The following is a 14,610-nucleotide window of genomic DNA, read 5'->3' as shown; positions in this document are numbered from 1 at the left end:
GGGACATGTTCTTGAAGCCTCAGACTTCTCCCTCTTGAGTAGGAAAGTAGCCAAAGTCCCCAGGCAGGGACACTTGTAGTCTTTCTCTTACTCATCAGGAGAAGCCAACTCTCCTCTCTCAGAAGGAAAGTGACTCTGAGAAGTTAGGGCAGAAAGGAAGCCCCATGTATACTTGGGAAGCTGAGCTGGGGAAAATGAACCACAGTGCAGCAACATCTGGTCACTCATAAAACCGTTCAACATCTTGGGTCAAAGGAACAGTGGCCCTAGATGATGAAAAGGATGAGGAATGTGATGGGTGGGATTTGGAAGCGCCCACACAAGTCACCAAATCCCCCTTGCCAACCATATAGGTTCACACTGTAAGGAGACCATTCCTCTACTTCATGGCTGGCTCTGTGATCCAGTGCTTAGACATGTGATCCGTGGGGAAGAAAGCTGAGCTTCCATTTTATGAAGACTTACTGCTACCTCTGCTCTCCATATTGTCAGGAACAGTGGCTGAGATTTGAGAGGGCAGGGTTCTGATCTCAGGTCTTTCACTTGCTCACAATGACATTTTGGGCAAGTCAGTTCCTCCTTCCAAACCACTCTTTCCTGATCCATGCACCAAGGTGAATGGCATGGATGACTGTCAGCCTAAATCGCTTTGAGGAGTGGAAATATGTCTTTGTGCTCCAGCACCACCACTTGCTAACTACATGGCTTTAAGTCACTGAGTATCTCTGAGTCTCAGTCTTTCCACATCAAGGTTGGGGACAATAATTACCTATTCCCAAGAGTCACTGTGGGCATTAACATGAATCTAAATCATATTCAAATTATATGTGATATATATAATATATGAAGTATTTTAAGAAAATCATATTAATCTTAATTGATATTAGATTACAGTAATCTAAACACCTGACATTAGTAGTCCTCAATAAAGGGGAGTTTATGTCCCCACCTCATCCACAGATATAAGGTTTACTGCTTCTCACTCTGGTAACCAGGAACAAAGTGTTCACTTCTTTAGGAATGATAGGAATAATGATAAAATAATAAAAATACTTATGGAGCACTTACTATGCATCAGGCATTGTCCTAGGCTCTCATACTTTAACTCATGTATTCCTCACAATCACCCTGACAGATGGGTATTATTATCATTCTCACTTTACAGAGGAGGAAACTGAGGCAAAGGTTTATGTAATTTGCCTAAGATCGTGCAACTAGTAACCAGATTTGACAGCAACATGGCTCCAAAGCTTGTGTTCTAGACCACTAGCCTGTGCTGCCTGTGAAGAAGGAAGAAAGCAGATGGATGTTGAGCAATGCAGTGGGTCTAGCATTGAGATGACAAGCGTCTTAAACCTTTTAATCCTCCCAACCACCCCATGGGACAAGCATTATTGTTCTTGATTTTGATTGAGGAATCTGAAGCTCTAAGGGATCACTCCTCACTAGGTCTATTGCTTTGCATAGTTTGGGACCAACTGTAATGCCTCCATCCTGAGCGAGATGTCCTCACCATCAACAGCCCCAGCCTGTGCTCTAGGGCCCCAGGCTGCACTCAATATTCTGGATCTTCTGGCTTTTCTGCTTTCAACCTTCAGGACTCACCTCTGCTGGGCCACCTCCTCACGACAACATGCTTCTTATCTCCAAACCACCTCTTCCAAGTGGCTTTTCTGAGCTATCCTGGTTGTCACCAAAAGCTGGTGGGTGCTATCCTGACCCAGCTTCAAGGCAACTCCAGGAGAATAGCAACTGACAAGCTTCTATTAATTGAGTATCTTTCCCCAATTATATTGCAAAGTGTTCCTGGGCAAGGATTATAGTTTTTTACTGTGTGGCCACAACACAGTATACATGTGTGTTTTCTCTCAGGCTTGAAGAAGATTTACCGAAGGTCTAAATCTTCAAGGATACAGTGATATTGCAAGTAACAGATTGCCTGAGACCAAAAATCTTGAACAGGGAGACAGCTGTGCTCAGAAAAAAACAAAAAACTCCAAACTTAATAAATCACATACTGCAGAATCTTCTTTTCTGCTGGCTGACAAGGCTGACTTGAGGCACAGCATTCTTTTGTTCCATACTACTTAAACAGGACTAAGTTATCTATTTAACTATCCATTTGACCATCTACCCATCCATTATCCATCTATGCATGCATGCATAGACCCACCCATCCCCCCTGGTATCCATCCATGTAGCCATCCATCATCCATCTATGCATGCATGCATAGACCCACCCATCCCCCCTTGTATCCATCCATGTATCCATCCATGCTTCCATCTATGCATGCATGCATGCAGCCATCCATCCTTTTACCCATCTAACCACCCATCCACCTACCCACTTGGTAATTTACCTACCCACTTATCCATCTAGTCTATAAGCCCACACACTCATCTACCCTTTCATCCAACAACCCATCCATCATACCCCCATCCGTCTTCCCATCACCCATTCAGCGAACATTTCTCAAAGGCCTACTATATGCCTGTCCCTGCCAAGTTCCAGAGATAGAAAGACAAAGGAGATCTTGATCCAGTCCAAATGTCTGATGAGAGAGCCAGATAAGAAACTTGTAAAACAAAGAGTAATAAGAGTAATAAGAGCTACCACTTAAACAGCAGGAGGTCACTTACATGCCCGCTACTGTGCTAACACATCAGGTAGAATACTTTATTTAATCCTCACTATGCAGCGTTATTATCCCTGTTTTATGGATGATCAAGTGAAGCTCAGAGACGTTAAGTAACTTACTCAAATTTATATAGTAGGTAAGTGGCATGGCAGGAATGAGAATCCAAGCAGTCTGACTCCAGAAGCCTATACTAAGGGAGCCTGGGTGGCTCAGTCAGATGAGCATCTGCCTCTGGCTTGGGTCATGACCCTGGAGTCCCAGTATCCAGTCCTACATCGGGCTCTCTGCTCAGCAGGGAGTCTTGTTCACCCTCTGACTCTCCCTCCTCTCATGCTTTTTCTCTCTCTCACTCACTCAAATAAATAAACATTTTAAAAAAGATGTTATTAAATTCTAAAAAAAAATGATAAAAGCCTGCATTAATAATCACTGTCTTCTGGATTGATAAGTGACATGAAGTGGCAACACAGGGAGCAGTGGGACCATATCCAGGGGTCAGAGTGGAAGGGGGATAGGTAAGGTGGTCTAGAGTCTATGAGGCTTGAGTTGTAAAGTCAAGGAGCATCTAGATGGATGGAGGAGGAAGGGTACTTCCGGGCAGATGGAACTGTCTATGAAATGTAGGGGCTGGTTAGCAAGGTGAGAATGGCAAAATATTGGCAGGGCCTAGTTTCCAAAGAGCTGAAGGACCTTAGTCCCAATATCACAGCTCATAGGGAGAACCCAAAGAGCCAAGAGGCCAAATATTTTTCTAGATGAATGTTTCTGGCAGGAGTGTGAGAAGAAAGTTGGAGGGAAGAGGGATTGGGGTCATGAATGCTACTGTAGGGGTCCAAGTAAGAAATGTTGGGGGCCTTTCTTGTAATGGCCATGGGGAAGGAGAAGTGAATGGAAAGGTGAGTTGGTGATTAACTGTACTAAGGAGGACCTCCGGGGTTCTAGTTGGAGCAGCTACCTGAATGGGCACAAACAGAAGGATTTACTTTTCAGTGTGTGGAGCAAGGAGCTATTTAGAATGGCATGGATGAAACAGCCAGCATGACCCACTTAATTTGGGCTGCTTTCCCACCTCAATGAACCACTGAAAATTACATCGTATGACTCAGCATCTCAGCAAGTCCTGTTTTATATTTCATTCAGGCTAGTGTGGCATCCATTATCAGACTGGCCAAGTATGAGACTCAGCTCTGCCACTTATTAGCAATGGGATTTGGGGCAATTTCCTGAAATTGCACATTTTGGTTTTGTGATAAGTAGCCCACTACAAACTCAAAGTGGCACTGTCGCTTTTGGCCAGCCCAGAAGTTCCCATTTCCTATCGCCTCATGTTTTCCCCCCGGATAGACAGTGCATTCCCTGAAGGCACAGACTATGGTGAATCCTTCCCATGCTGCCCTTCCAACCTCACGTCCTCACCACACTGGGTGTACTCCTGATGCTCCATGTTGATATTCAGGTCTGTGTTCTCAGTGAAGTTTTCCTGCCCAAGAGACAGAGTGTGAATCCTGGGCCCCATCTGTTCTAATTTCACAGGGCTCCTCCATTCAACATGTTTTTAGGGAATCCCCAGTATTCGCACGGCACGTTTGTGATAAGGATGAATCAGAATAGGCAGCTGATGGTCTAGTGGAGAAGATAAGATATGAATACAAATGACAAATATAACAGGATATAACATGGAGCCTCAGAGAGGGGATCCAGATGGTGAAGAGACTGTGTCTAGACTGGAGGTCGGCAAAGGTTTACTGGAGAAAGATGGCTTTTGAATGAGACCTTAAACAGGGGTAGAGTCAGGTCCCATGGAACTGAGAAACACAGGCATTGAATGAGGAGGAGACTTCACAAGCAAATGTACAGGAGTGGAGTAAGACCTTCAGGAAATCTGCGAAAACTTCTGTGAGCAGAGGATGGCGCAGCTTGACACGACCCTCCAGATGACCTAAATAAAACATAGCTTATTTTCTCATCTCTACTCCATGAACTACTATTATAAGGGAGGAGAAGCCATCAAGGGACTTTTGACAGCAGGTTTGGGGGTCCAAGTTTCATTTCTGCAACATCACTCTGACCGCACTGTGGAGGGTGGGTAGGAGGGGTGGGGCTGGGGAGGAGAGGCATGCAACAGAGCTACAGGGGCTTCACCAGGGAAGGAGCCACAGAGGGAATGAGGGGAAGATGTGACCAAGGAAGGTAAACGTGCAGGTTCAGAAGTATCAGGGTGCTACGACCCCATCATTTTGACTGATGGAATGAGAGGTAGTACCTGTCACTAAGATAGGGACACAGGATAGTGAGCAGGTTGGTAGGCAAGTGATGACTGGAGCTTTGACCATGAAAACCTCGAGGGATTTTCAAAACAGATATCCCAAGGCAGATGATACAGGGCAGTGAAGCTCTGGTGAGAAAAGGCACAAGTAGAAGATCCTGCCCTCCTGGGTCATTCCCATCTCAAGGCCAGCAAAACTACACCTACCATGTGGATGCATCCACGCCTGAAGACCTGGGTATATGGCACAGTGGCTGCGTGCAGGGGAGGGTCACGGAATCTTCCTGGGGTTGGGGGCTTGTGGGAAGCCTCAAGGAGGAGGCAATAGTTGGGAGTCCTACTTGGAGGAACTTGGGCTGAGGGTTAGAGAATGGCAGGAAGCTTATAGGTGAAGACAAATGTCCGACATTTGCTTCAGGGCAACAGCATGCACAACAGCAGAGAGTATTAGCAAATGATGCCTGAACCTGGGCCACCTGTTTCCTGTTCCAGGATTCACTTATTTTCTACCAGTCTCCATGGACTGACAGAATAGAAGCTACCAGCATTCAGTTAACTCTCTGGAGTCACAGAGCCTGGGCTTGTGTTTTGATTCTCCAAGGACTGGGAAAATCATAAAATCTTTTGAACTTCAGTATCCTCTTCCCTATCCCCCCCCAAAAAACAGCAGAAAAAAAACAAACCCCCCCCCCCCCCGCCCCAATAGGAGTACCAACATCCTACCTTGCTATGACTATCTGAAGTATTAAAATCAGATTACGGGGACCATTTAAATGGAAAATCTACAAACAGGTTAGAATGTGTGTACTGATTTTAGCACTGCCCTTAACATATTAGCAGTGGGTTTGGAGTTGGCTTGGTAAGGTTGACAGTCACTTGAGAGAATAATGTCCCTGTTGATATTATGCATTATGATCTCTTAGGCAGGTACAGGAAGTAAAGTCTGTCCCAACAATTAGCTCATTTGATCTTCAGAACAACCCCCATGGGATTAGCTGCATCTCACAGCTGAAAAAGCAAAAGGCTTAGCTTTGTTGTTTCTCCAAGTCTAGCAGCAAATAAATAGAACTGTGGAGATTTGGACCCAGTTTTTCTGCTTTCTTGTCCATAGCAAAAAGATGTCTATACCTATTAGACTGGGAGCTCCTGGGGCAGACCCAAGTTACAGAGAACCAAAGTAACCAAGGGATGCACATTTTTCTCAAAGTAGGCTCTCATATCTCAAAGTCAAGACACTTCAAATTCATTCTTGGAAAAGTTACTATATGGGCAGACAAAGCACCATTGGCAGAAGATCGAGGCTGGACCAGGAAGAGCTGGGAAGGGGGAGGAGGAAGAGAGATGGAGGTGGCTAGAACCATGTGTAGGGACTGACCTCAAAAAGGTCTCCCTAAAAGTTGCTCAGTTTCCATTTGAAAGAAAAAGGAATGGAAAGTTAATGTGGGATCCAGACAAGTCTTGGGGTACAACTCTACCAAAGAATCCTACTTCATCTGGCTCCAGGGTTTGCCCATGCAAAAGTAAATGGCTACACCTTAAGTCTTGGAGGACCATGCTCAGACTTCAGTGGGTGTGTCCCAAGGATTAAATTGGGACCATGAAGCTTGTGGACATGCATACATATGTGCATATCGCCAAAACAAACATTAAAATGTAGGACTTCCCATATGTGAATGGCTAACAAACACCTTCACACACCAAGGTTAAGGCACTGAGGCTTGAACTTTCCATGTTCATTTTCATTGATGGCACCCAGAGCCCTATAGTAGTAAGCCAAGGGACCAAAGGGGTGGCCTAGCAGCCCTTTGGCTGCATATTCCTTTGGGAGAGGACCTCTAGCAATTCTAGTGGAAGGAGGCCAGGGAAAAAGATGACAAGGACTATAGTAATGAGAGTAATATAGTAATATAGTAATGAGAGTTTCTATTTCAAAACTCAACAAGGTGCATGAAAAGTTGGTATGTTCTATTACATTATGGCATGCAGAGACCCATTCTAGAACATTCTGAGGTCCAGATGTGATCATGAGAACCAGGAGTAAAGGATGGACCCGTTATCCAACCAATATTTAATATCCCAGTTAAGAACTGTATCAGGGAGGAGCTCCAGGTTGCTTTCTTTTTTTTTTTTTTAAAGATTTTATTTATTCATTTGACAGACAGAGATCACAGTAGGCAGAGAGGCAGGCAGAGAGAGAGGGAAAAGCAGGCTCCCTGCTGAGCAGAAAGCCTGACATGGGGCTCGATGCCAGGACCCTGAGATCATGACCTGAGCTGAAGGCAGAGGCTTTAACCCACTGAGCCACCCAGGTGCCCCTCCAGGTTGCTTTCTTCTAATGCTCATGTAACACTCTGTATCTCCATGGAGCTCTGATTCTGCATTGGCCTGCATTCAAAGAAGCCCTCTCCAAAGAGCCAAAGGTACTATGCAAAATACTATAACTTGTACCTTCTGCAAATCCTGTTTGAATCACCCACCAACATTTCATATCCCTTCCTGCAATTGTACATTTCTAAATACCCACTTAATCCATTACAAAACAACCAAGCAGCAACAACAAAACAATTGATTTAACGTCCTTCATTAAGTTTTTCCCTTGGTCCCCTGTGTTTCTAGCTCATTCTCTGTCACTTTCTAGTTCAGTATCCCAAAAGAAAACAAGTAAGAGAAAGACTCTCTTCGGAGGGTCACAAGGAAGCCCCAAGGCCAATGATAATGAACATCGCAGGGAGAATCGAGGGACATCTGTGTATTGGAATACCTAGCTGGGCTGTGGGGAAATTGTTGAGCCAGCTGAATCCCTCAGAAGCAGAGGAAATAGGAAGCCACCACTCCCATGTCCATAGAGGTGACGAAGAAGACCCAGCTCAAGCCAGTGGAGGAGGCACATCAGGCATGTGACTTCTGAGAGTTCCTAGATCCAGGAACTAACTTGAGGTCACAGTGGGACATTGAAGAGATGCTGACACCAGGATCCTGAGTTGTGATGATCTACCTATTATTTGGGGTTTTCTTTTCCTTTAATACCTCTTCCTTTTAGATAGCTGTGGATAGCATTCAGGCCAGCAGTAAGTTAGTGACGGACTTAATTGAACAATGACGTTTTCCCCATACTTCTATATGGGGCTGGAGTCAGAAGAGCTAAAGGAGCTCACCAAATGCTTCTCTGTCCTTTGCGGGCATCTCTCAACATCAGAAACATTGTACACTACTGGCAAGAGTACAGAACTATACTATGTTCTTTTTTTCTCTTATTTCCTTGCCCTGCACCCATCTGTAAATTATTACTGTCAACTAGATTTTCTTTTCCCTTTCTCTTCTTTTTCCCAAAAGATACTGTGTATGCAAACAGTGATTAGTCCTCGCCCCTGCCCACCCCCATTGATGCCACAACATCTCAGATTTGCCTCTTGGGGACACAAGAGGGTCCTTGGGTCCTTCCTTGGGTCTAATGGACAGTTTTGATACAGGTGACAGATGATAAAGATATGCAGTAGAGGTTAAATCCACACAAAGGACTCACTTTATACCTGTTCCCACCCTGGAAACAGAAAGCTCTTTCCTCCCTCCCGAAAAGTCACACGTTGCAGAAATAGATGCAGAGAAGGAAGTGAAATTTCTTCACAAGCTCACAGACAATGGTGACGTGGGTTAAGCCAGGCTTTAGAAAGAGCAAAATTGGAAGAGCTTATCTGACTTACAAATCAGTGGCAAAGAATGAGAACATTTCAGGTCTATCAGAGAGGAATGCGTTTCTATTAAATTGGTTACATTTTCCAGGTAGGCAATCCCAGAGTCACCTCCGCCTCTAATGTGTCTGTGACTCTAAGAAACATGTAAGCAATCTTACACGTGCTTACTGCTCCCAGAGAAACCAGCCTTCATGTTTGACTTCATCTAATAGCAGCTGACTTGTCACTGAGACCTACAATATGGTCTTACGGATGATGAGGATATGACAACGCAATGCTGTCCTTAATGCTTCGGGGGCCCTTGTTCCCGGATATTAATGTCATACCTTCCCTTCCCCCTCTCCCACCAGAAAAACAGTAGCTGGTTAATAACCTTACCTCTCCCATCATTCTACTGAGAGCCTGAGGAAAAGAGTGATCCTGTTAGACAAAGCACATCAAGAAAGGACAAGGTTCTACAAGAAGATGTCCTAACCAGAGGGAGGACTGGCTGGTTCAGAAGAGAGTCATGAAAGACACAGGTATATTCTCGTGTCAAAATGGCCAAGAGAAGGCTGATTGTATGTATAGTGGGAATGCCAGTATTTCTGACTCACTGAACATTGGAAAGGGAGATTTAAAAAAAACTTTTCTGCATTTATATTCATGGGACTCCTTAGGTAGAAGTTAGGATTTGTCTTTAGGACATTCTATCTCTTTGCTCTGGTGGGAAGCAAATTTCACGAGCACTTTTTGTTCCACAGATGGAAGCAAGTGCCTGGTCCTTGTTACAGGGCTTGCCCTGAACTCTGTGAATGACAAACAACCAGAGCTTCAGGCTAAGGTGTTAAGTGGTTTGTTTAATGACGTAAAATTATCTTCAAGCTGGGGGCAGAGCATGCTAAGGCACATAATGTTACAATGTAACTAAATGTTTTGTTTGCTCTGACCGACTAGAGGAGTGGGAAGGTGGAGACCAAGAATGGGACCACCATGTTGAAACTGAGAAGACAGGGAGGTGGGTCGTAGGCATGGAAACATGGCGCCAGCCAAGGGGTCAAGGAGAGATGGGCCCTGGGACTCCCTGTTTGGAGTAATAACCTTGCATCCAGGGATAGTGATAACTGATATGCTTCAGCTTTCCTAGATGAATGGTTCCTTTCCAAAAGGAAACTGTCTGCAATTCCCTTATGAATGTCTGATAAACAGATGTCAGTGTGGCAAATCTTAGGGATTTGGGGATAAGGAGAAGTCTATACCCTGGCTTTCATGAGCAATGCAACAGGCGATAACTGTGTTAGTAGACCCAGGAAGACATCTTATGGAGAAATAACAAGTAGCAAAATTCCAGGTGGGAAGGTATTATGGGACATAGAGTAGGAAAGAACCTTCCCTTGGGACTACTGCACTATAGGAGGCTTATCTCTGCCATGTGGGGGTCAGCTTGGGATGCTGCTGGTAGACCAATGAGAAATCAGGGTGAGTGAAGGCAAAAAGGGTGAAGCATTACTTTCCTCCATCTGTATTTCTGGGGCTCTCCAGTAATCCTGATGAGACACAATCGGTGACAACAGAGCAGTTAACTCTGAGAAGACTCATGACATGGAATCCCATGGCACATCACGGTGGCCCAACCACAGGAGGGAACACTGGCTCTGTAGGAAACCACCCATCTCTGGGCCACTTGCCAAGTAGGCAGATGCCAATACAATGAGCCACAGGTGGCTCAAGGATTTCAGGATTTGAACACTCATAAAAGAAAGTCCCTGCTCAGAAGTGATCAACAGAACCAGGACCTGACCACATGGCAGTACTGGACCAGCTGGGGTCAGCAGAGTCTGCAGGGCAGCTCCAGACACTCACCTCCTCTTGATGGTGAGCATGACACCCAGGAGAATGATGATGAACATGAGGAGGCCAGCGATCACACCAGCCATCTTCACGGTGTTGTCCACCTGCTTCTCTGGCTCCACAGTGTTAGAATTCTGAGTGGAGGCACCTTCAAAGGAAAAGAAGAAGAAAAATGTTGAAAAGGCTCATACGCATGACTAGACAATAATTATAATGACAACAGGTTCCATTTATGGAGTGCTGACTATGTGCCAGGCACTACACTGAGAGCATTACACACAGTGTCCCATCTAATCTTTTTGAGGATTAGTCCTTTGTGATGTTGGGATTATTATACCTTTTTTTTTTTTTTTTCAGAAGAAGAAATTGAAGTTCAGAGAAATGAAATGAGTGTTCCAAGGTTGCACAACAGCTAGACTGGGGCACCATTATCCTTCAGGGAGATCAAGTGGAGAGTTTTATCCCTCACACTGATTTGTCCGTAGAATCAAACCATGGATCTATAATTTGATTCTTGGGTTTGTGGAATTATCCCAAGCCCTATTTTATTCCTTCTGGTAAATGGTGAAAACAACAGCTTTGTGTTAAGGTAACACAATTAAAATCACTGGAACTTTAAAGGTAAAAACATAAAGATTTTGTTTTGTGCCTTAGATGAAACAAACGGTGTGGCAGAAATTTAGTGCATTGAAGGAACTGCCTGGGGCTCAGAAAATACACGTGACTGACTCCATTTCTGGAATTTAATGCTGATGCTACGTGCTCTGCCAGGTACTAACTTGTTGATTTCCTTCCAGGTAGCCAAAAAAATGCCTCTGCCTGGCCTCTTCAGGCAATGGACCAGGGATCAGAGGTCCCTTCTCATTCCGGACACCTCCATGAACACCTCAGGAGAGTGGCCCAGAGGTTACCAGCACCCTGAATGAATTCCTTCCTGCTGTTACTCATATTCCCAGCAGTGCCACGTTTGTGTGTGGCAGCCTAAATCCACAGAATCCTTCCCCTGACACACCCCTACTTTTCTGCCTCATCAGCACCAGCTCATTCTTCATCAGTGACTACATCTCCTCTGTTGGCCTGTGCCCCTGGGAGAGTTCTTTTCTCTTCACTAACTTCTAACTCCTTGTAACACTTTGCACACACCTCAATATATAGATATTAGTTATTTGTTTCTCCATCTGTCTCCTCCAGTGGTCTGCAAGCTCCTTGGGGGACAGATTATACCTCTTTTGTCTTTGTTTCCTCATGGTAGCACTGAGCCTGGCTTGTAATAGGTGTTCCCTTAATGTTTGTGATTGTTCAACGTTTAGCTGAAGGGATGACATCTCTGCCCACACACACTTGTTCTCATGGAACCAAATTGAATTTCTCCTTTTTCAGTCACGTGTTCACAGAACTCAGCTGAATTGAAGGGATGTTAATGCCCATAGCTACGATTCTGATTCCCCAAAGTCACTGATGTTTAAGAACAGCCCTCCGGCACAAGGATGCATCCCTTCTTCTTGGTTAAGAGTGTCAAGTGTTTTCCTGTATCAGGAGACATTCCCCAAACTGTCTTGTAACTGGGACAAGCTGGGTTTACGTAGTCCAGCCTTCCCAGTGGGAATGGACAGTCTCCAAGAACAGGGAGTGAGTGTTCTCATCTCTCTAATGCCAGAGTCTCACACAGGCCATCCTCCTCCTCCAGTTAACAGATGATTACTGGATGATATAAAGAGAAGTGGACAGCAGTTCTTTGCTTCATTCATTCATCCACTTGCTACTGAGCATCCATGTGCCAGCTGACGCTATCTCTGGGATGGGATGAGAGATCCTTCTCCCAGATGGACTCATGAACATGGAATTTTATTCGGTTTCCTTCACCAACAAAAGGCAAGACCAGCTCACCAAATCCCAGGCCTGCCCAAGCAAGCTCCACTTATCTACAGCCCAGAAAGTTTGTGAGGCAGTTAGCCAACCACCTCTTGGGCAGGCTAGTCTCCTATCCCAGAATGGGGGATGATTCCAAAGGAGCGCCCACATAGCCTCCATTTCCCAGTTTGGAGCCATGATTTCTGAGATATGGCTAGTCCACTGCATATCAAACATAAGGGAAACTGAACACCTCAGGTGACAATTTCCTCAATTGTGTCAGAACCTTTTTATTTGGATTTGGATTTGGAGGAAGGAAACTGGCTCTGGAGCATTCACTGCCATAGCTAAACTTTATTTAGTGCCTGCTCTGAGATCCTATTTTAGAGATCAGGGGTCTAAGGGCACAGGAGTCCTGGAGAGGATCCTATTACCTTAGGAACACTGTTACTGGCTTGGCTTAAAGAGATTCATACTTCATTCCTCCGATAAATAATCACAAGCACTCACGATATGCCAGGCATTCAGTGATACAGTGGTGAGCAAAACAGGCACAGTTCCTGCCTTCAAAGAACCTACCACGAGTGGTGGGTGGGGCTTGAGAGACAGAATTAATGAACGACGAATCAGTAACGGTAAACTTTCAAGTCTGTTAAGAATGAGAAAAGAGAGGCATGTGGCACTTGGAAAGCACATACGAGGGGAATGAATCACTAGCGGCAAGATGTGGCCAGTGGGGTGAGCTACAAGGGACGATGGGCTATAACCAGGTAAAGAACATAAGAGGAGCCTGTGAGAGCCGCAGAAGCAACAGCACTGGCTGAGGCTGTGTGATGAGGCAAGGAGTCTGGTGCATTCAAGAAATGAAAGAAACATAGTGTAACCTATGAGAAAGCATGGTGAGAGGGAAGCTGGAGAGCGCAACTGGGGCCTGTCCGCACAGGACATCAGAGGCCACAATGAGAGCTTTTGTTCTTCACCTTGAGAAACCGAAACCAGAGAGCCATTTAGGTGTTGTTCATGGAGCAATACTATGCTCAGATTTACTTTTCCAACAGATCATTCCAGCTTCAGTGTTGAGCCAAAGTGGCCTGAAGAGGCAAATTTGGAAACAGCGGCAGGCATCCAGGTGGGCTTAGGTGATGGTGGTGGAAACAGAATAAAAGAGATAATTACCTGAAATGCATATAAATCAAACCAAAACCTCTTGATGGGACGGATGCAGAGAATGAGGGAGAAAGATGTCAAAGATGCCCCAAGTCTTTGGTTTCCTTCTTTTTTTTTTTTTTTTTTTAAAGATTTGAGTGTGTGTGTGTGTGTGCACGCATGCATGCACATGTGTGTGCATGTGCACATGTGCATGCATGTGTAGGGGAGAGGCAGAGGGGGCGGGGGGAGAGTCCTCATCAGACTCCTTGCTGATTGTGGAGCCCAATGTGGGGTCGATCTCATGACCCTGAGATCACAACCTGAGATGAAACCAAGAGTTGGATGCTTGACCAACTGCACCACCCAGGTGCCCCAGGTCTTTGGTGTTCATAAGAAGGTGGATGATGGTGCTGTTTATGGGTCTGAGAAACAATAGGGTAAGTTTAGCTACAGAGAGAAAATGGGTGTGTTTGGAGCAATATGAGCTAGAGATACACTCTAGAAAAGGGGTGGTTAAAAACACAGGTCTGGAACTTTGGAAAGAGGTCTGAGCTGGAAGTAAAAGTGTAATATATGCACACAGACCATATCTAAAGGCTGAGGTTGATGGAGCCACCCAAGGAAAGAAAAAAAAGTGACAGGAGAAGGAAGATATGCCTGTAGAGGAGGCAGAGCAGGAGTGGCCAGATGGGTAAGAAAAGAACCCAGGAGAACTGAGCAACCTAGAGCTAAGAAAAGAGTGTTTCAAGAAGGAAAGAATAATGAACTGTGTCAAACACTGCTCCCAGGATGGAATCAAGATCCACAGTCAAGGGAAAGTGAAGGTCTTGGATCAGTGTTAGAAACCATTCCCCAAATAAGTCCCAAGATGTCCTACACTGAAGCACCTTCAGTGGTGACCATGAACCAATGATGGTTCAATCCAGAGAGGCTTTCTGAAAGACCAGAACCCAATGGTTTAGACAAATTCAATGAGTTCAGTCAACAAGCATCAGAGGTGAAATCACACACTCTGTACAGGAACGTTACAAGAAGGAAGCATGCTTGGCTGACCCAACCAGACTCCAGGAGCAGAGACATGAACATGGCCTGGGACATGGCCAATCCAACATCCACTGCAGCGCCCCTTCAAGGGCATTTGCTGTAGCCACTGTAGAATTGTTCAAAAAGGAAGTATGCCAAC

General features: G+C 45.1%; 1 protein-coding gene across 1 annotated transcript in view; it reads right to left on the bottom strand.

Moving 5' to 3' along the window:
- LOC111141448 (protein tyrosine phosphatase, receptor type T) overlaps window positions 1–14,610 on the bottom strand; it is a 706,124-nt gene that overhangs the window by 165,002 nt on the left and 526,512 nt on the right. Inside the window, exon 13 of the mRNA XM_022494012.1 lies at window positions 10,440–10,575. Coding sequence (XP_022349720.1) covers window positions 10,440–10,575 — 136 coding nt within the window. The remainder of the gene's footprint in view (window positions 1–10,439; window positions 10,576–14,610) is intronic.

Source organism: Enhydra lutris, unplaced genomic scaffold (genome assembly GCF_002288905.1).
Source record: "Enhydra lutris kenyoni isolate GAN:26980312 unplaced genomic scaffold, ASM228890v2 scaffoldscaffold6, whole genome shotgun sequence".
Taxonomy (NCBI): Eukaryota; Metazoa; Chordata; class Mammalia; order Carnivora; family Mustelidae; genus Enhydra; species Enhydra lutris.
This window is presented reverse-complemented; position numbering and strand designations above follow the sequence as displayed.